Genomic DNA, 22,149 nt, shown 5'->3' with positions numbered 1-22,149 from the left:
ACTTCACTCTCTTTCACTGGAATCTTTATTGATAGGGAGTGGGGGGTGACTTTGCAATACAGAATCAACCGTCTTTGGGCCTTATTTCTATCTGGCCCTGCACTGCTCACAAATGGGCCATTGCTGGTTCTGGGTCAGCGATGCCTCTGGTTCAGGACATCTTGAGGACTGCCTTTATGAATAGATCATCTCAATGGCAGAACTCCAAGTGCCTCAGAGCCTCCCATCCCACCATAAGTAATTATATCCTTTTGACCAAGTATTCCTTTTCTGATGGCCTTTAAAAATGTAAATGCCCCAAACTCATAAACAGCTTGATTCTCCAACACTGTAGTAGGAATGACATCTTAGATGTTTCCCTCTTTGACAGGGGACTAGGATACAGGAAGATATTGGGCAGCTGGGCAGGAAAGGGTGGTAAGAGTGAAACGGACTAAAAATTGTGTTCAAGAAGGACAGGTATATATAGCAGAGAAAATACATTTCTTTTTAATTAAAAAATGTTTTCAACGACAGTTGACATTCAATATTATATTAGTTTCCAGTATATAGCATACTGTTTCAACATATATATAATGTACGAAGTGGTCCCCCGATAAGTCCAGTATCCACCTGGCACCATACATAGTTATTACAATATTATTTACTATATTCCCTATGCTGTACTTTGCAGCCCAGTGACACCTGAATATCCTGAAATTTTTCTTCCGCCACATGTATCTTCCATCACTTCTCACATATTTACCTAAGTAGAGGAAAAGGCCCTAGGTGCCAAACACAGAGAGGCCCTTTTCCAAAATTGACTCATGCAAACATCAGAACAACCCATTTTACAGATGAGAAACTGCATCTCAGAGGGGCCATTTGCTCATCCAACCAGTGGAAGGGGAAGCATTCAGCTGAGGTGAGTTCAAAGCCTGCTCCCTCCTGTTCAGCTGGGTGACCTTGAAGGTGTCACTCAACCTCCTTCCGCTGGGGTTGCCTCCCCATCCTCTTAGCATTGGAGTGAAGAGGCAGGTGAAGAGCAAACGTTAGCTGTGGTCTCAAACATGCCAGGCAGCCGGTAGGCTCTGCGGGTTCAAAGACAACAGGGTTACGCAGATGAGCCCACACTGGCATTCCAAGTCTGGTAGGTTGTGACTTCTTGGGGGCCTATCTCTGAGTCTTTATGCGCAAAGGCTTTTGTTCTTTGGCTGAAGGAGGAAGAGTGATGAGTTGTTTTGGAAGGGGTTGAGAAAGAGGTTTAGAGAAGGTCTAGAGAGAGGCTGGGGTGCTGCCTGCCCCCTCGCCCCAGCCATGAATCGAGCCCGGAGAGGAACCAGTCCCATAGCTCCACATGCCCATGGAGGGAGACATGCACAGGGTGGGAGCATGTCCCTCCCTACCCTCTTCCCTCTGCTGGCCCAGCAGCCTCAAAACAGCAGGAACAGTGTCCAGAGCCAAGATGCTCACGTCCAGATGACGGACTGACCCTCCCAACCCTAAGCCTCACCCTGGTGTGAAAGAAAAGGCCAGTTGGCACAATTAATAGCTTAGCTATTCAGCGACAAAAACAACCATCCCATTGATCAAAGAGGCGACTTTTCTGCCAAACAGTGGGAATAGTTCAAGTCACATTCTAGTCAATCCTGACTCAATTCTGGGCCAGCAGGTCAAGCTTGGTTCTCCTCTCCCTGTTTATGTTGTTCTATCCATGCGGAGGGGATCATTTCATATCTGCGTGCTCATGTTTGATCAGGACATCACTCTAGGCCTATCGAAGGAATCTATTCTACAGATCATCCATCATGGCTGGAAGAAAACCGATGAGCCTCAGAATAAAGATTGAGGTCTAGCCCCTGAGGGAGGCTTTGGGGCAGAAGACAGAGCTCATGTGGTTGGCTGGCCACTTGTAGCAGTCTTTACGTTTCCTAGGCATGTCACTTCTATTCAGATGTCCAGAAATTACTAAAGCACTCCTTCAGGACGGCGTTCCAACATGGGAATCAGCTTTTGTGTGGTCCTGGGTCCCACTGTGGGGGTGCTGACACTCCCTGTGATGAAATGGTCCCTTGCTTCTTTGCCTGGAGACAACTGTGCCCAGCCCTGGCACGGTGCGGTTTTCCACCCTCCTTGGTGTGAAATTCTGGAATTTGTTTTGTGTCACTTTGGATCTTGGTGAAACAACATGCAAAGGGAAGATTAATGGAAAAACTCTGCTTCCAACTGCCAGGAAAATATTTCCCCCCTTTCAGCAGGAAAACAAAGAGGAGTGTCAGCTGAGTGGTCTGGACAGAAGTTGTTAATGTTCCCTGGGTTAGAGCAGGCCACTGCTCTACCCTTTTTACGAGGCCCCTCTTCTGGGCAGGACTATGTTTTTTTTTCTCCAAGGGCATCTCATTTGAGAACATACAATAGATCAAGTCTGTCTGCAGACCCATGAGGGAACAGGGAGGGCTTATTTTTTGTTAATCCTCACTCGAGGATATTTTTCCATTGATTTTTAGAGAGAGTGGAAGAGAGAGGGAAAGACAGAGAGAAATATCAATGTGAGGGAAACACATTGATTGGTTGCCTACTGCAGGCACCTGACCAGGCACCAGGCTGGGGAGGAGCCTGCATCCAAGGTACATGCCCTTGACCGGAACTGAACCTGGGCCCCTTTGGTCTGCAGGCTGACGCTCTATCCACTGAGCCAAACCAGCTAGGGCAAGAGGGAGGCTTATGAGCCAAGATAATGCAACTACTCAGCTGCATGACCTCACACATGATACCTAACCTTTCTGAACTTATACGAAAGGTAAGAGTAGTCCCTTCACTTTGACGTTTTTCTAAACATTAAATTAAATGTAGTTGTGATGCCTCTGGGCACAGGGCAATGTTTATTAACTGTCTGGTTTATTTTATTTATTTATTTATTTTAAATATACCTTTATTGATTTCAGAGAGGAAGGGAGGGAGAGAGACAGAAATATCAATGATGAGAAGGAATCATCGATCAGCTGCCTCCTGCACACCCCCTACTGGGGATCGAGCCACAACCCCAGCATGTGCCCTCACAACCCCAGCATGTGCCCTTGACCAGAACTGAACCTGAGACCCTTCAGTCCACAGGCCAATGCTCTATCCACTGAGCCAAACCAGCTAGGGTAAAGTTTGGTTTATTTTAAACATTTTAATGCAGGAGTGTTATGCCTGGGGGAGGGGCAGGGATCCAGTGTATGGTCATTTTGCTTGGCTGGCCTTTTGTCTGGGAGCTGGTCCACAACATTCATTTGATTCTCAAAAAGGGTTCATGACCCCAAAAAATGTTTAAGAACCACAGCAGTTGAATTTGATTTTGACCCATAGTTATAAACCACTGAGCTAAGAATATATTAAGTGTCCACATGTTCCTGGAATCTACTGGGAGCTATTCAAACAAAGGGAACAGGAGGAATCTTTGCCTTTTAGAATTTCGCAATTTAAATATGGGCAAACTTGTAAGTGGATGCACTGACAGAATTATGCTATCTGACAGATGATGTGATGGCTGACTTAGGTGCAGATGTGGATAAATATCAGAAAAACGTGGGGGAGGGAATGCAGAAAAACTTTTAAAATATTTACCAGCTGCTTAAAAGCAATAGCTATTCACTTTCTAATTCTATTTCAACGTTTCTTCTAAGGGTATATCTAACAACCAACCATCAGTGGGCACTTACTATGTGCCAGCTGGTGGGTGTTTATTTTAAATGCTTGATTCCGTTTAATGGTGTTGGATGCAAGAATTTTCTCTATTTTATGTACGAGAAAACTGATTCAGAGATGTTAGATAACTTGTCCAAGGTTACACAGCTAGTGAGTGGCAATTCTCATTACAAGTTTTCCTGGGACTAATCCTTGCAAATGTCCTCATTCCATTGGCATCTTTTCCAACCCAGGGCAGTGAGTGCTTCGGTTAGAATGCTTTGGGTTGCGAATGCTAAAAGTCATGCGAATCCTCTGCTTGAGCTGTATCTTAACCAATGAGGGACTTCATTTTATCCTATAACAAAGACCCCAGAGGTTCGGCGGGCTCCAGGCTCACCTCTTTCTCTGTGATTCTTTTGATTCTGCCACCTGCTGTGCTGGCATAAACCGCAGGGGTGAGCAAGATGCCTGAGGAAGTTTTGTTTGTTGGACACAGACTTAGCAATGTCCAGAGAAAGAGCTGGGGGTTTTCTCTTCTCGGGTCTCCTTTTGAGGAGCGAAGAGATATTTCTCAGAAGGCCCAGGAAAATGCCCCCCATGTCTCATTGGCCAGGACATGAACACATGCCTGTTCTAAACCAATAACTGCCACAGGATGACCATGATGGGGTTACCGACCACCAGGGGGTAGAATGGGTGTTGGGGCATCAACTCTACAAAGTAGGATCTTTTAAACAAGAAATCAAGGGGCTAGGCTAACTCCTTGGCCTCTTCTGAATTTTGCCTTAATTTTTTTCATTTGTCTAACAGATATAGCATTTACCTCACAGCCAGTTCTAAGGATTTAATGAGATGGTATTTGTTGCCTCAGGGAAACTGGATAGTTTGGTAGGACAGTTAAATATTTTTTAAAAATTTGAATCTTCAGCAGACAGGTAAAAAACACAACAAACTTGAAAATAGCGGAACTGATTCATTTTGAAGGAGGCAGACTGAAAAATCACCCCTGGGACGCCCCATGGCTGCCGTGGGTCCTGTCCTCTCTTGGTCCTGAGGGCTTTCCTAGGGTCCTTTTGTTTCAGGTTGGAGTCTTAGAAAGAGTGTAGAGTTAGGGTTCTTGGCACAGAAATTATTGATGCTCTTAGGAGAATCTACAAGGAAGAGGGGGAAGCAGGCTAGGGCAAGGGAAAGAGCTAAGATGTCATCTCAGCTGGAGTCTAGCCTCAGCCTAGTGGCTGTGGGTGTGAACTGCCCTCCAGAGCAAGTCCTGCCTTGAGGCAAGATGGTTGGCCCATTATGACCCACATATCAATCAGTCATTGGCTACAGGTTGCTGGGAGGTAGAGGAGTTCCGTTCTCCCCTCCCCCCTTCTGCCCACCCCCCTTCAGGAGACTCCTGTTGGCACAGGGCAATTTTCTGGAGAAGGGATAGCTATGCACTGCTTGTAACCAACATGCACATGACTGGTGGATGGGTGTGCCAAAGATAACAAGGATCTGAACAGAACACCAACAGCATCTATTACAATTCCCAATATCTTCCTATTCTATTTTAATTAGCCAGTGTTAGTTTCTGTTACTTGTGATCAACATGCCCTGACTAACGCATTCTGTAAAGGGCTTGGTAGCTATTACTACACTACTACTACTATTGTTAATGTTATTAGCCACTGTCCCCAAATCAACTGAGAAGATACATGGGCTTCTAAAGAGTAAGTACATCATCTAGTTCACAAACATGTTATTTGCAATTCCCCACGGTTTTCTAACCAGATATTGCTTTCCCCCCTGTCTGTGTAAGTATGCCCTTCTCTTTCATTCAAATATACCCTACAGGCGGAGACACGTGAAGGTCTAGGAGTTGGTGTGGAGTTCATCTCGGTGCGCGTGGCTCCGCTGGGATGGATTCCTCCTTGAGTTTCTCCTCTGGGGGTTTGGGCTCAGTGGACCCGCAGCTGCAGCATTTCATGGAGGCAGAGACTCAGAAGCAGCGCTTCCAGCAGCTGGTGCACCAGATGACGGAAGTTTGTTGGGAGAAGTGCATGAACAAGCCCGGGCCAAAGTTGGACAGTCGGACTGAGGCCTGTTTTGTGAACTGCGTTGAGCGCTTCATTGATACAAGCCAATTCATCTTGAATCGACTGGAACAGAAATCCAAGTCAGTCTTCTCAGAAAGCCTTTCTGACTGATTTCAGCATTACCTTTTTGGAAAAGGAAGGTAGTTCAAGAATGGTTGAAGAAAAGGCTATGGGGAGATTGCCTCCCACCCCTGGCACTCTTGGAGCATCTGGTCATCTGAGAATGAACAAAGACCAATATTTTTGTGTGTTTGGGGCTTGGGGGCCGTATGTGTATTTGGTTGTGTGTTTTTTTTAATGTTAATCTTGTGAAAACAATTGACATCTGAATGGAAAACTTTCCTAGATGCATATTACTGTAGTGGGAATATGTTTTTCTGAACGTCCCATTAACTGCTTCTTATAATTTGGGTAGTGGAACTGCTTCTTGTAATTTGATAGAGGGACCACCTGGGTAAAATCTGTCATTTGTATGGATTCATTTCAGATGCCTAGGGACATTGATACACATCCTGGTGTCTCTGGGAAAGGGTGGCGATGGGGGAAGACTTATTTGGTACTTAACTAGTGTTTTGACCATCAGTGCTGGGAAAAAAAATCTATGGGATATTCATACAATACTGCTCAGCTTTCTAAATTATCTCCTTTCCTTATACTGTGATTTACTTAAGTGTCTATTTAAAGCAGCGGTTCTCAACCTGTGGGTCGCGACCCCTTTGGCGGTCGAACGACCCTTTCACAGGGGTCACCTAAGACCATCCTGCATATCAGATATTTACATTACGATTCATAACAGTAGCAACATTACAGTTATGAAGTAGCAACGAAAATAATTTTATGGTCGGGTCACAACATGAGGAACTATATTTAAACGGCCAGAAGGTTGAGAACCACTGGTTTAAAATATGGTCTCAAGGTAGTACAGGCATCCTGAGTATCTGGAGGCCTTTAGTTATAAAGGAATCTAGCCAGTGAGCATAATTCTCATTACTAAAGTACCACGAGGAAGAAGTTGACTAACCCTGTATATCAGGGTCAAAGAAATTCAAAGATGGGCCTAAATAAGTTGTAAAGATTAGGCCTGTCAAAAACTAACAACAGTTTCAGGTAGAGGTGCATGCCTAAGGTTAATCAACCAGTATAGATTCCATTTACTGCATTCTTTTGATCATTGAAATAAAAACATCAAGATATTTTTTAAATATATTTTATTTTTTACAGAATGGAAGGGAGAGGGATAGAGAGTTAGAAACATCGATGAGAGAGACACATCGATCAGCTGCTTCCTGCACACCCCCTACTGGGGATGTGCCCTCAACCAAGGTACATGCCTTTGACCAGAATCGAACCTGGGACCCTTCACTCCCCAGGCAGACACTCTATCCAGTGAGCCAAACCGGCTAGGGCAAGATTTTTTTTTTTTTTAATGCCCTATAGGCTCTCTGCTAAGCAAACTTGAAGATGCATAGTTGAATTACTGTGACTCAGCCTTTAACGAAAGAGTAGACAAGGAAATGTGAACATAAATATACATATTTGAGATATACGTATCTCAAAAGATTGCAGCACATGCATGACCTAAGAGGGGTACTATGCCTGCAGAGGTTCAGCACACTTCCAGCCGGGGCTCAGTGAAGGCACCGGCAGTGACTACATGGTATTGTGCCTTAACAAATGGATGGAGCTTAGATATTCAGAGAAGGGTCAGTCATGGTGAAGAGAACACCATGAGCAAAGACGTCGAGGCATGGAATTTTATGAGTGTGTTTGGGGAACATCAAGTAGCTTGGCTTGGCGAGCAGCCCTCTGAATACAGGTGAGGCTCTCCTGGGACACCGGTGAGAGGCCCCTGCTCATCTACTGCTGTTCTAGCTGAGAGATACCCATGTCCACTGCCATGATGGAGGACAAGAAAAGTTCTGTGTGAAAGCCAGGCAGACAAAGACACAGGAGTGTAAGACCTTGGGACAGTGTGTGTGTGTGTGTGTGTGTGGGGGGGGGGGGGGGTGTGAAGGTCTTTCCTGAGAAGGTAATGAATTTGGTCTGTGATGCAAGGGGAAGATCAGGGGTGGCTTTGAACAGGAGGTGAAACCCACAGCAAAGGTGAGGAAGGAGCTGGTTTGTGAGACTAACCAGTACAAACTGCTGTGCTGGTAAACTCTCCCCTGGGCATCTGTGGGAGAGCATACTCCCAGGCCCCAAGGTCTAGGGGAAGAGTGTAGCTATGGAACTGAATTTTCATCCATTAAGCTAATGAGAACTCTGTGGTACTGAGGCCCATCAGAACAGTTCCTCGTCTAATGCAGCCAGCCAGCTTGGCTTTACTTCTACATCCAATGGTGTGTCCCACAGGCTTTGCCTGCAAACTATACCATCTGAGAGAACGCGGGCAAACTACTTAGTGTCTGAATCTCAGTTCTCACTCAGGTCTCACTTAATAACAGGATTTACTACATAGAATTTGTGAAGATGAAATGAGTTAATACATAGAAGGTGCATAGCACAGCACACATTGATCTATTTATGTATCAACTCCAAATTCAAGGGAGGCAGCTATGAGCCAGATTGTCAAGAGCAGGCAGTCAGAAGGATGAGGCACATGTCCCAGGAATGGGGCATCCCGACAGCCAGCACCAGAGGCCAGCTCCCCACCTGGCCCTGGAGAGCCGAGGTCCCTCCTCCATCAGAGGCATTTTAGCCACACCACCGACATCACACAGAAACTCCCATCTGGAATCCAGAATGGGGATTCACATGCACACAAGGAAGGAAAAAACCTAGTGCCTGTCCTTTCTCAGCACCATCACATCCAGAGCAGCTGCTCTTCCTCAACCGTATGAGTACGTGGAGTAGTTTTCCTGAAAGAGTTTCTTGCAGAGAAAAATCTCTTTTTAGAGGAGAGGGGTTACAATAATGGATGTGGAAGCATCTGAAGTGGAAAGGCCTTGGGTATTCAAGGATCCAGGTTGCCAGACGATGTCCTTAGGGCTGTGGGGACAAGCAGAGAGGAGGCGAAGGTGCTGTCACAGGAGGGTTGTCTGTCTGTGCAGCTACAGAGAGGCCCACACTGACATCACTAGTGAGAGGCAAGAGGAAGCAAGAAGGGGGTGCCCATTGTGCTGCTAAGATGAGCGTAATATTGACTGCGTTTGACAAAATTGCTTGCAGCCTCGGAGTCTTGAATCATACGCATGCACAAGCCTCGCTTTCCTGAGAGCTGGGCACTGACCTATTTTGTATGGTCTATTCTTCTCCTGAGATATTTTCCCACTCTTGAGCTGACATTCCTTGCTAGAGCCCTCCGGGCAATGGGGCATAGGACACAAATGCCTTCTAAATAAAAGGCATCGTTGCTCTCTGCACATCTGCACTCTCTGGGATTAAAGGGAATTGGTATTTAAAATTTGCATCTCTCTTCTCCTGTCCCAGTCCATCTTCTCAAAGGAGATTCATGTAACTATGGAGGCAGTACCTCCATAAGCAAAGCCCTGCTTGGTGCCATTTGTCCTAGCATAATTATTAACAGTGTCCCCTCCTCTTTTCACTCTCACAAGTGTCCTAGTTTGGCCCATAAATTACACAGTCACTTGTCAGTTTGGTTTCCCTCAGAAGCACACAAGGAGACACGGGTTCATGTATACATAGTTTATTTGGGAACACACTGCTATGAGAGTAGAGAAGTAAGCCAAGAAAAGGAACACAGCTTCATTAGTGTACTGTTAAGCCAGCTACCACAATGGGCACTGAGAGCTTAATCGGTGGGGAGGGGTGGGGTAGGGTGGGGTGGAGGCGGGGAGAGGAGCTCAGAAATGGTGCAAAATACATGCTTTAGAATTACCCCACCTCAGGGACACAGCAAGAGAGCCGGGGAATTCATACACTAACTCACAAATCAAAGGACTGCTCCTGGGGGCTATTGATTCCTTGCTACTTCTGGCTTGCCTCATGGGCAGAGTGGCCTTCTGTGATTCTGGGGGGAAAACCCACGGGGGAGGGGATCCCACAGAAACAGAGATGCATATTCCACACTAGGAAGTCAGCAGGAGTCCATTGGAAAGTTCAAGGCACGTGAGTGGCCACCAACAGCATCCATCACCTCTCCTGGAATTGCTATCATTTGGCTGGCATTCTGCCACATCCAAGTTCATTCAGCAATGACTTCCTGCTCCTCAAATTCAATTCCATAAACTTTCTCATTAACTTTTTTACTGGCTTCTTCGTTTCTCTTCACCACTGCTCAACCTCTTCCTCTTTATTTATTATTATTTTTAATATTTTTATTGATTTCAGAAAGGAAGGGAGAGGGAGAGAGAGAGAGAGAGAGAGAGAAACATCAATGATGAGAGAGAATCATTGATTGGCTGCCTCCTACACGCTCCTCACTGAGTATTGAGCCTGCAACCCGGGCATGTGCCCTTGACCAGAATCAAACCCTGTACCCTTCAGTCCACAGGCTGACGCTCTATCCACTGAGTTAAACCAATTAGGGCTCAACCTCCCCCTCTTTAAACAACTTGCTTACCTGGCTTTTGTGACCCTGAGTTCTCTTAATCCCTAATGCTCTTATTGTCCAATACTCTTTTTGCTTCTTTCCCTTGAGAATTTTCTACATCCATGACTTCAACTGTTATCTCCATGTAGGTGGCTCCCAAATTAATAATATTCTCTTTAAGTCATAAACTGTATCATCCATAGAAAACTCTTTTTCATTGGCTCTTTTTGATTCTGAGTGTTTGTGTGTTTTTTTACTGTAGTTGCATCAGCCATAATTCCTCTCTGGAGATCCACTTCCACATCCTGGCTGCCTGCTCACTGTCTCCATGGATATGTCCTGTGGTAGTTTCAAATTCATCGTGCTCAGAACCGATATCCCACTCTTTTTTTATGCTGATCCTCAGCTCTAGAAACACTGGCTTCTTCACTGCCCCCACAGAAGTCTTGTGCCTTCTCACTTCCCATGTGGGCTCATTCAGTAGCTTCTGCCTAAGAGAGGGCAGCTTCCCCACTCCCCTCCACCTATTCCCATAGTCCGGACTATGTTTGCAAGTGTCATGAGCCCCACTTGACCATCTCTGGGAAAAGGAGAAAATGATGGACACCATGTAACAATAACCTGCAGGACAGACAGGGTTCTGCTGAGTTTCGGAGACAACTGGAACCAGGGTCCCAATGCCATCAGCACTCTCTTACCCCATCTCTAATCTCAGCTGCCTTTCTCAGTCCAGTCTCTTCCATCTAACAGGACCCCTGGCCACCAGCTCCTCCTCACATCTCATGCAAGCAGAACTGTTTTCTTCTCAGTTCCAGTTTGTTTAAAAGGATTGTAATAGACTAGAATTGGGTCCTATACCCACTCCAATGGGCAAAATACAGGATGCTCTGATTGGCAACCTCATTTAGAATCAAACTCAAATGATTGGACTAGGAAAAGGAATAATTCCCCAAAGAAAGAGGGGTATGTTTCCAGAAGAACAAGGGAGGGGTGCTGAGCAGATAAGACAATTTTAATTACAGAACTTTACCCCTTTCTGAAGTCCCAATTCACCCATCCAGCCTTTTCTGGCATGCTAGCCACATGTACTCTTTCCCTCTTCTGAACGGCTACCATACTTCTTGGACATGCCGCTGATTTGTCATTTTGCCCCAACCTGTCTTTCCTTGTCTCTTCTGTTATTAAGAGAAATTCTTACTTTAACCTTTGATTTATTTTTAAACTGTTTACCTATTCAGATTACTTTCTCCCTAGCTGAGCTATTGTTGGATTGTAATACTGTGTCTTAGTTTACTTTTCATTCCATAAGACGCCCAAGCATGGGACTGTATACCCAGACTGGGCTCAAAAATGATTTGTTTGATTTGGTGCCTACTGGGCTATCATCCACGTTGTACACAAATCAACCTGGGAGGTCTGGTGGAGAAAAAGTCCTGTGCTGAGAGTCAGGGGACCTGGCTTCTGATTCTTGCATCAGCCATGAGATGTTGGCCAAATTACAACTCTCTTTATTTTATGAATTTTCCGTCTGTGAAATGATGACAGTAAAATATGCCCTAACTCTTAGAATTATTGTGAGAACACACTGGGAGCAATAAAAAGAAAAGTGTCATATAGATGCAAGTTATGGTTGTTCACATTGATATTCAAAGATAAAACTCAGATGTTACTGATAAGGTATTCTTTTCAGGTACAATTCTTTTTTTTTTTATTTTGTTCAGCTTATATTCATTTATTTATTTTTATATATTTTTACTAGAGGCCTGGTGCATGAAATTCATGCACGGGTAGAGTTCCTAGGCATGGCTGGCAATCAGGGTCGATCTATGGGGTGACCGGCGGGGCTATCGGAGGGGCCCCTGTGGCACCTGCCTTGGCTGGCCTGGGGGCAGGCAGCTCCTGCATTGAGCATCTGCTCCCTGGTGGTCAGTGCACATCATAGCAATCAGTCATTCTGCCGTTCAGTCAATTTGCATATTAGGCTTTTATTATATAGGATTGATTTCAGAGAGGATGGGAGAGGGAGAGAGAGATAGAAACATCAATGATGAGAGAGAATCATGGATCAGCTGCCTCCTGCCCGCCCTGTACTGGGGATCGAACCCGCAACCGAGGCATGTGCCCTTGACTGGAATCAAACCTGGGACCCTTCAGTCTGCAGGCTGACGCTCTATCCACTGAGCCAAACCAGCTAGGGCTCAGGTACAATTCTTGCTACCAAGTTTGCATCTACACAGTTATTTTTCTCCGAGATTTTCCTACCTCATCTGCTAGAAACATGAACCAGTGATTAAGCCAATAATTTAATTAACTTGTACAAACTTTGTGGACTTCAAAGAAAATCTAATAGTAAACTTTGGTTTCCAAAGCTTTCTAATGGGGAAACTCATTTCTTTGGTCCCTTTGGGCATAAAAATTCCAAATTGTCAAATAATGACTACTTCTAGGTGGGTTTTCTGTTTGTTTGTTTCTTGTTTTTGGTACTTTCGAAAAGTGTTTATATAACTATATTTGGTAATGAAGTATAGACATAATGCTCTTTTTAAAAATATCAACCATTTCTTTCTTCTGTTCCTAAAGAGTCCAGATTCTAATTCTTTTCTCTTTTTAAAAAAATTCTTTGTTGTTTAAAGTATTACATATGTCTCCTTTCTCCCCCATTGACTTCTCCCCACCCCCTAGCACATGCCCTCACCCCTCTAGTGTCTGTGTCCATTGGTTATGCTTATATGCATGCATACAAGTCCTTTGGTTGATCTCTTACACACACCAATTCCCTGCCTTCCCTCTGAAGTTTGACAGTCTGTTTGATGCTTCTCTGTCCCTGAATAATTCTTTTCTCTTAATAAAGCTGTAAATAATTAATTCAAATATACTCACTGCTTGGGATGTAGCCCACACAGTGTAAGGCACTGTGGATCAATAGGGCCTGGTCCTTGCCCTCAAGGAGCATTAGTCAAATGGAGAAGACAGATGGTAAACAACTCTTTATAATTATCTACAATTATGTATCTCATGATTCTCTAGGACAGTGTATGAGTCAGAGTGGGCTAGCTACTGTAACAAACAGCCCCAATTTTCACTATCTTAACCTAGTAACAGTTTATTTCTCACTCACATAAAGTCCAACCTGCATGTTCCTAGCTGAGTGACTCTCTTCCAAGTGATGACACAGGGATCCAGATTTACTCTATCCTGTGAAGTTATCATCTTAAATTTGTGGCTTCAAGGTCACCATAAAAGGGGAATGATTGTGTGGCCAAGGAACACTGGAGACTTAGCCACTTCAGCCTGGTAGTGACACATATGACCTCTGCTCACATTCCATTGGCCCACCTAGTCACATGGTCCAACAGATCCTGGGCAGCTGCTTCCCAGCCATAATGCAAGAAGAATACATATCTTTGGTGGACAACTAGCTTCTCTGCCACAGTTAGGTATTATATTTACAAGGAACAAAATGGAGGAGTGAAGGAACTTACCCATTGTCAGTAGGTAGAGAAACCAGATTTGAATCCAGGTTTATTTAATCTCTTGCATTATGCTATACAAACTTCCTTGTCATGACTGTGTGACAGGCTCCAGGCTATGGTTGGGTTCTTTGCACATAGTCTGCCCATTGAACCCATTTTTGTTGGTTTGGGCTGGTCTGGAGAGCTGGTCTTTCTGCTGCCCCACTTTCTGGCCTGCTTTCCCCGATGGCCCTTGGCTGTCACTGGAGGCCTTGCTAGTCTGCCAAAACTCTCTCCTTCCCCAGATACATTCATGGCACGGGGTAAAGTTTCCATCTTTATAACACAGAAAATAAATAAGATTAGAGCTTTCACAACTGCTATTTGAAGAGGATAGCAGCCAATTTGCACATATAACTTCAGGCATCTTGGTTATAATACAGTTGCATTATTTTATGGTTCTATTTCCCACAGACTAGTACATGGTTAGTGTTAAAGAGCAACAAGGCTCTAGAAGTTTGGATATAGGAGACCACTTTGGGTTTGAGTAGAAGAACCAACTCATTTTGTGAGTATGAACATGGACACCCGGTTTCAGTCACAAGCAACAGGACAAATGTATATAACAAACTGTCTACCTTTGAGGTTTACAGGGACCAAAGCAGAGAGCTGTGCTCACATTCACTCTGTCTGATGCAGATGTATTTAAGAACTGCCTGCTTCATCCATAAAACCCTGATTACACTGAGGTCCAGTTACCATGGCTGTATAATAAATTATCCCCAAACTTAGAAGCTTAAATAACCATTTATTACACTCACAGATTCATGGGACAGGAATTCGAACAGGGCACAGCAGGGATGACATATTTGTTTCACAGTTTCTGGATCCTCAGTTGGAAGACTCAGTGACTGAGGGTTAGGATCGTCTAAAACAGTGGTTCTCAACCTTGGCTGCACATTAGAATCACCTGGGAATCTTTTTAAAATCCTGATTTCTGGGCCTCGTCCTCCGGAAATTCTGTTTCTTTGTTACTAATGTTGTGGCCCCACCCCATAACAAAGAAACAGAATTTCCGGAGGACGAGGCCCAGAAATCAGGATTTTAAAAAAATTCCCAGGTGATTCTAATGTGCAGCCAAGGTTGAGAACCACTGGTCTAAAAGCTTGTTCACTCATAAGTCTGGTGGTTGATAATGGCTATCACCTGGGGGGTCTCAGTTCCTCTTCACATGGGCCTCTCCATATAGTCTCTCTATGTAGGTGAGTTTGAGCTTCCTCCCAGCTCAGTGGCTGGGTTCCTAGTGGTGAGGTTGGGGTGCATCTTGAGAGACAGAGAGCTAAGCAAAATCTGTGTTGTTATATTTCATGTCCTTGGAAGTCATGTAGCTTTGCTTCTCTACCATATTTTATTCACGGAGGCAGTCACAAAGTCCTTCCAAGTTCAAGGTGGTGGTTGGGGGCTAGATGGGTAGTGGCAAGGTTCTGGAAGAATGAACAGGACTGGAAATATTGCTGTGGTCATTTTTGGAAAAGCTAAGCTGCCATATCTTGCTTTTATTCTGGTCCTTAAATCTCACTTAATATTAGTTATCATATATTTTATGCTCATGTGCCAGGTACCTTACATCCATTAAATCTAATTTTGAGCCCAACTCTGCAAAGCAAATCACGTTGCTTTTATGGATTAGGAAACTAAGGCCTACAGACCTTAACACAGAGCTAGCTAATGGTACATTTGAGTTGCAAGGCCAAGCCTGGACGACTCCGGATCCCATACTCTTTCCCACAGTTCCTATATGATTCCCAGCGGGGGTGACTCATTTCTTTAATGAAAGGAAAGGCTGGCAGGGGAAGGTTTGAGTGGTGGAGACGAGGTAAAGGGAAGTTCAGATGCTTGGATTAATGGTAATTTCCATGAAGGTGTTAGTTCTAATAATTTCCACCTTCCAGAATCCACACATCCTCACAGCCCATCAAGTCAAGCTGATGTAATTTAACCCTCCCTCATTTCCAAACAGCTGCAACACATTTACTTTGGCTCTCCAGCATGTATAAAATATTATGCAAAGACCAGAAGATGGTATAATGTTGATGGGCAATGAAACCCACTCTCCTTCAGGTGGACTGAGGAGAAACCCTGGCAAGACTTTCCTGGGATGATTGAACCAAGTTATTATTGAGAGTGAAGAGGGGCGGGGTGTACTAGAAATGTTTTATATCTTAATCTGGAAGATAGTTGCATGGGTGTGTGCATATGTAAAAATTTATTGTGCTGTACCCTCAAGGTGTGTACTGATGTAATTTATACCTCAACCACAATATCAATATGGTTGCAAAATTTTGATAATCATGCCAGAATCACAGACATAAATGAGTTCTGTCTTGGGCCAATTAGGACATATGGTCTTTGTAGCCATTCCCCATTCCCAAGTCAGACTCACCAGACTAGACAAGCTGGTGTTTGAGCTCAGAAATGATTGACTTTCAAAGTCGAGATCCTGTCAAGTTGCATCTGTGGATCCTCTTTCGTGGTAAATGCAGGTTCTCATACAACTTACACTCACACGCACTCACATTAGTACACACAACTTACATTAACACACAATTTACACACACACTCACATTTACACTCAACTTACACTCACACATTCACATTCACACTCATACAACTCACACACACTTAGATCCACACACCCAACTTACACCCATGCACTCACATTCACAACTTCTATGTGTACACACTTATGCTCGCACACATACAAGTGTGCACACACACACTCACATTACATAAACCACACTATTATACAAATGTACCACACAATTACATTTTTGCTAACACACACTCATATATTCACATCCACACTCACATAACCACACTTTCTCTTATATTTACACTCCCATCACTTACACTTACATACACATTTACAACCCCCCACACACTGAGATACTCACACACACACACACACACATGCTCGATCTCAGTTCTCTGAAGAGAACTTAGCTGGAACTAGAACAGGACGCATAAGAACTCATTTCCTTTAGTTTCACTGTGTGGGCTCTTCAGGGATCTTATCATTGCTGCCTTATTTCTCTCGTGCTTATTTGTGGTTTTCTTCAAAAGATCCTCAGGGCTTTTGGTTGCAAAATAAAAATTTTGAAACTGTGGCACACATGTGCATATTGCACATAAAATTGCATGAACACAATGGAGATTCTTGCCAAGGCTGATAATATTAAAAACAAACAAAATAAACTGATAATCAGTCCAAAACTACAATGTTCATAATTCAACTCTCTTTCTGTGTGTAGACTTCTTCTGTTTTAAACAGGGTCTCTGAAGTGGTGGTTTTGATATTAGGAGCTGAGTATTTCATAAACTAAAAACTTTTCAAGCTTTGGCCTAACATGTTAGATGCAGGCAGTTGGAGGCCTTGGGGTTACAGGTCTATATGGGACCTTGGTTGTCACCCACTGTGCTCACAGTGGCAGCTGCCCTGGTGGTGTTTTGAATTAGATTCAGGGTTCCAGGTTCGGTTCCTGGGTCCTAACTGAGCTGGACAGGGTGTGGGCCCTAGGGAGTTTGCATACAAGTGGATAGGAAAGAGTTAAATAACAAAACATAAAAATAAAATCCTCAGACAGCTATAGCTGGGGGGTAGGGAGGAGGGGCGGCTGGCAGCGCATCAACTAAACTTGTGCCAGAGCTGATGATGACTCAGGAGAGGCCTTTGCAGGCTGTTTACTAGTATATCTCTTGCCACCAATAAACAGGGCAGGCTTCAAAATCTCCTTATACTCCTGTGAGGCAGAGAGAGACTACCCACGGCAGAGGTAGACTGCGGAGCAGCTCGGGCAGCCCAAGGCCATTCCCAGTAAACCAAGGAGCAGGCATTGCCCAGCCCACTTGGGAAAGGAGGGCCAACTCCCTTAATGATCCAATAGCAAAGGTGGAATTAAGGTTATGAGTACAACTCATAAAGCTCCATATCTTTAGGTCAGAACCATGAGCAACTAAAGTTGGAGAGAGTGACAATCCTGTGTTATCTCAGTGAGAAAGCCAAGTTATACAGGGCACTTTTATTCCAGAAAATGCCCTTCCTGGATCCTAAAAACTGGGGATCCCCCCAAAGGGGGATCTGTGAGGATTATAGAACCAGCTGGTGAAAGAAGAACGAAGATTGGACCAGGACACAAACATCCTTGCCCACTGTCTAAAGGGGAATCCTTTGCTTCTCACTTGGTAGAGGTTGGAAATTCATACCAGAATCACATGGTATAGAAATTGCTTCTGATTTGCAGATTTGCATTTTTCTGTCCCTGATTCTTTCTATCTGTCTTTTTTTTTTTTTTTTTTTTTTTTTTGCTAATCCTCACCCAAGGATATTTTTTCCATTGATTTTTAGAGAGAATGGAAAGGAGGGAGGAAGGGTTTGGGTGATGGGGTGGGGGGTTGGGGGGGAGAGAGAAAAAGAGACATTGGTTGCCTTCCACACATACCTCACCAGGGACCAGGGATCTAACCTGCAACCAGGTACGTGCTCTTGACCAGGGATTGATGCTTTAACCACTGCGCACCGACCAGGGCCTGTCTCTCTTTTTATTATTTGAGATAGAATTAACATGTCTCCTTAGGCCCTAAAAAGAAAGCCTTGGGCCTCTTCCGTTTACCAGAAATATTAGAAAGCCAAGACTTTGTGTCTAACCATCTGCAAGACTCGCCCTCACTGGGGCCATTTGCCTACTGGATTATCTCACACTGCCATTGCCTTTGGTGACAGACTGTCCCAAGAGGGTGGAGTTGGAACTGTTTTTGGAATCTGTTTGCCTAATGAGCTGGTTGGCTTAAGATTGATGGACCCAGGTGTTCCTTAAGAAGGAACAACACTCAATTTTCTTGGTCAGAAGGGCTCCCCAAGCCTTAAAGGGTCTGAGCTCCCAAAGGCCAGTTGTTGTTTTTCTCCCACACACATACTCTGCTCATTAGCAGGGTGTAGATAGATCCTAAGACCCAGGGTCTCAAAAGGACAAAACTACCATTTTCCTTCTTCTCTGCCCTTTTAGGATCAGAGTCAGTCTATAGCTCTCCGTTGCTGTCTCTGTCTTCTTTCTCTCTCCTTTATTTTAGAGTTTTGGGCCAATGGGCTTAGGCCAAGATCCCCTTTTTCAAACTTAAAGATCTGAATTTTATGAGATGGTGGTGATGATGGTGATGAACTGTGTAATGGAGGTGGGGTGGTGGGGGTGGTGATGATTAGTGGTGTGGTAGTGCTGGCGGTGGTTATGATGGCTGGGTTAGGATGTGGTATCTTGGTGGTAGTGGTGGTAGGCTGTGTGATGGAAGGGAAGGTGGTGGTGGTGGTAGAGGCAGAGGTGGTGGGTGGTGGTAGAAAAGGGAGTATTGGTGGTGGTGATGACTAGTGCTGATGTTGGTCATGGTTGTTGTTGGTGAAATACAATCAGTTCTCGTTCTCCCAGGGGACCCACTGGGATTCTTGTATAAATGGTGCAAATCTTCCTTAGACCTTTGCATGCCACAAAAGCAGCAATTTCCCTAGGCAAATGACAGGTGTTTTCCCCAGGGCAGGGGCATCCCTGGGGTACACCCTCATAGCAAGGAGTGGCCCTGAAGACTTGCTCAACTGTGATTTGACAGCTTCTTTTACTGAAGAAGAGGGGGAAACATCCTAAGTGGGCCACCCCACTACCCATTTTTAGTTAACCCCAATTTTTAGTTAACTCAATTTGTAGTTACTACATTACATTATATATAGTTTCCATTCCATCTTATGGGTTCAGACATCCCTCGTGAGACCTGTACATGTCCTAATAAAGTCTCTAGTACGTGAACCTCTTAAGATATTAAAGACAGGAGGTCTGAGCAGGATGGACCTAGTGGACAATTAGGCAGTAAGGAGTCTGGTGCCCTGAGTGGTAAGCACTTTTCTCCCCCAGCCTCCTTCCATACCCCCAGACTGAACCTGTATGCAGGCCACCTTTCCTGAGTCTTTGGCTGTAACTCCCATTCACCATATGAGGCACTTCACATAAATTATCTCAAGGTGATTCTTAACAGTAATGGTGTAAGGAAGGCAGTATTATCCTCATTGTAAAGATGAGGACACTGTGGCTCAGAGGAGCAGTAACATGTCTGAGATCACACAGCTAAGAAGTGGGCAAGGCACTACACATACTGCTGTGTCTCAGTCATTGCTGCAGCTCACTCCATCACAGAATGAAACACTCAACAAGGATGTTTGCAACCCAGCCAGGGTGCTTGGAGCAGTAATGGCTATTTTTCTGCCCCAAAGCCCAGCATACCAGCTGGGGTCCCTTGTAAAAGACAGAATGACAAGGAGCACCATTATTGCCATGAGTTTTCAAAGCCTAGTTAAAGCCAACATTGAATTTCTGACAAGAAAAAAAAAAAAAGATGTTTCTGTAACCGGAAATCAAGTCATTTAGGAATTGCTCCCAATGAAAAGCTCCTATTCTTTTGATCAGGTGGGACCCTTCAGAATAATAATAAAAAGGAAAGGCTATTTGGAAAGAGTCTATGTTTTTCTATTAATTCTTATTTTAAAACAAATATTTAAAGAGCTTTCTATTTGGAACATGTTTGGCTCAAAGAACTTCCTTTCGTAACAAAGACAGAGGTCTTCCTCAGGGAGCTGAGGGAAGGAGGCATCTGCCAAGACCCACGGTCTGCAACAAGGTCACCTTGAAGCAAAGACTGATGGGTAGAGTGAGTCAGACAATGGGTCAGTTTTAGAAAGCTGGGAAACTCGGGGCTGTTTTCCCCACTCCTGTCTCAGCAGCCATTTGAGTTTGGGTCATACTCCAAGAGAGGGGAACAAGGAAGGCCATAGCACCTTTGGGGTAAAACCAAATCTTAGACCAGCTCAACCCCAAGGGAAACCTGAAGCGTTGCCAAGCCCAAGACCCACACCACGCAAAACCATTCCTGAAAATAGTACAGAAATGACATCAAGAAACTGTGATCACTAAGATATAAATTGCTTAAGGGTGTAGACCCCAAGTTCCTGAGAAACATGCGCTTTGCCAAGAAGCACAACAAGAAGGGCCTGAAGATGCAAGCCAACCACACCAAGGCCATGAGCACACGTGCTGAGGCTATGAAGGCCCTTGTAAGGCCCAAAGAGGTTAAGCCCAGCACCCCAAAGTGTGGCAGCCACAGGCTCAGTCCACTTGCCTACATCACTCACCCCAAGCTAGGGGAACGTGCTAGTGCCTGCATCACCCAGGATCTCAGGCTCTGCTGGCCAAAGCCCAAGGCCAAGGCTCAAACCAAGCCCCAGCTTTGGCTGCAGCTCCAGCTCCAGCTCCAGCTCAGGCTCAGGCTCAGGCTTAGGCTCAGGTTCAGGCTCCCTAAGGTGCCCCAGCCACCACGAAAGCTCCACAGTAGAAGTCTCTGTCTGCCAATGTGAGGGTGAAAGGACTGGTATGACCCCTGGGCTGCTATCTCCATGGAGCTGGTGTCCTGTACTATTTATAATAATAAACCTGAGGCAGGATCTGTTAAAAAAAAAGTGGTGTGGGCCTGGGAGGAGCCTGAAGGGCAGAGAGCGGTGGGGCTGTTTCTTCGGTGACCACTCTGTTGTAGCAACATGCAGAACAGTCTCTAGGCCTTTCATTTTCCCTAAAGAGCTTTGGTAAGCCTTTCCCACTGTGCCAATAGAAAGCTGCACTAATGACTTTGTTTTACCAAAGATTTCACAGCATGGCCCCCTTGGCTGGGAAGGAAAGGGCCAGTTTGACCTGACTTGATAATAGACACCAGGAGCACCAGAATGAAGGTACCTATTAATAAGGGAGAGAAAGGTATGGAGTAAATTTCAACAAGAAGGGGAAGACTTGTATCCTTAGGTCTTTTTACTATCACTTTAAAAAAAATTTTTTTTTGTTTTCTTATTTTATGTTTTAAAATACATTTTTATTGATTTCAGAGAGAAAGAGAGAGGAGAGAGAGGAGGGGAGGAGAGAGAGAAACCTCAGTGGTGAGAGAGAATCATTGATTGGCTGCCTCCAGCACACCCCACACTGGGGATTGAGCCTGCAACCCAGGCATGTGGACTGACCAGGAATCAAACCGTGACCTCCTGGTTCATAGGTCAACACTCAACCACTGAGTTGACTGGGCTCACTTTTTCATATTTTACTACATACAGAAAAGCACTCAACTCTGTTGAATCTCCACCCATACATTAGCTCTGGAATTATTTTTTCATTTATTTATTCAACAATTTTTGATGAAGTACTTCCCATGTGCTGGGAAATTGCTAGAGGCTAGGGATACTATTATCATAAAATGAAACATTTATTGGGTGCATAATTATTTCCATTCTACAGACAAGGAAACTGAGAAACAGAGAGGTGTTACAGTAGTGAATGTGGTATATCTATTCCCTGCTGTTGAGGAGCTTATATTATAGTAGGGGAGATGGACATCAAACAAA

At 44.5% G+C, this 22,149-nt stretch overlaps 1 protein-coding gene and 1 pseudogene across 1 annotated transcript; both read left to right on the top strand.

Moving 5' to 3' along the window:
• Window positions 1–5,552: 5,552 nt before the first annotated feature.
• Window positions 5,553–5,892, top strand: LOC138992374 (mitochondrial import inner membrane translocase subunit Tim8 A). Its single transcript, XM_070391104.1, has one exon. It carries the CDS (start codon window positions 5,553–5,555, stop codon window positions 5,838–5,840), a length of 288 nt encoding a protein of 95 aa, XP_070247205.1. The 3' UTR covers window positions 5,841–5,892.
• A 1,564-nt stretch (window positions 5,893–7,456) lies between these two features.
• On the top strand, window positions 7,457–21,098 carry LOC138992610 (large ribosomal subunit protein eL29 pseudogene; annotated as a pseudogene).
• Window positions 21,099–22,149: the final 1,051 nt, after the last annotated feature.

Source organism: Myotis yumanensis, unplaced genomic scaffold (genome assembly GCF_028538775.1).
Source record: "Myotis yumanensis isolate MYYU_CA2020_CCGP unplaced genomic scaffold, mMyoYum1.0.hap1 SCAF_14, whole genome shotgun sequence".
NCBI lineage: Eukaryota > Metazoa > Chordata > Mammalia > Chiroptera > Vespertilionidae > Myotis > Myotis yumanensis.
This window is presented reverse-complemented; position numbering and strand designations above follow the sequence as displayed.

Coding starts and splice junctions, on each gene's coding strand:
- LOC138992374 (XM_070391104.1), top strand. CDS start 5,553: ATGGATTCCTCCTTGAGTTTCTCCTCTGGGGGTTTGGGCTCAGTGGAC.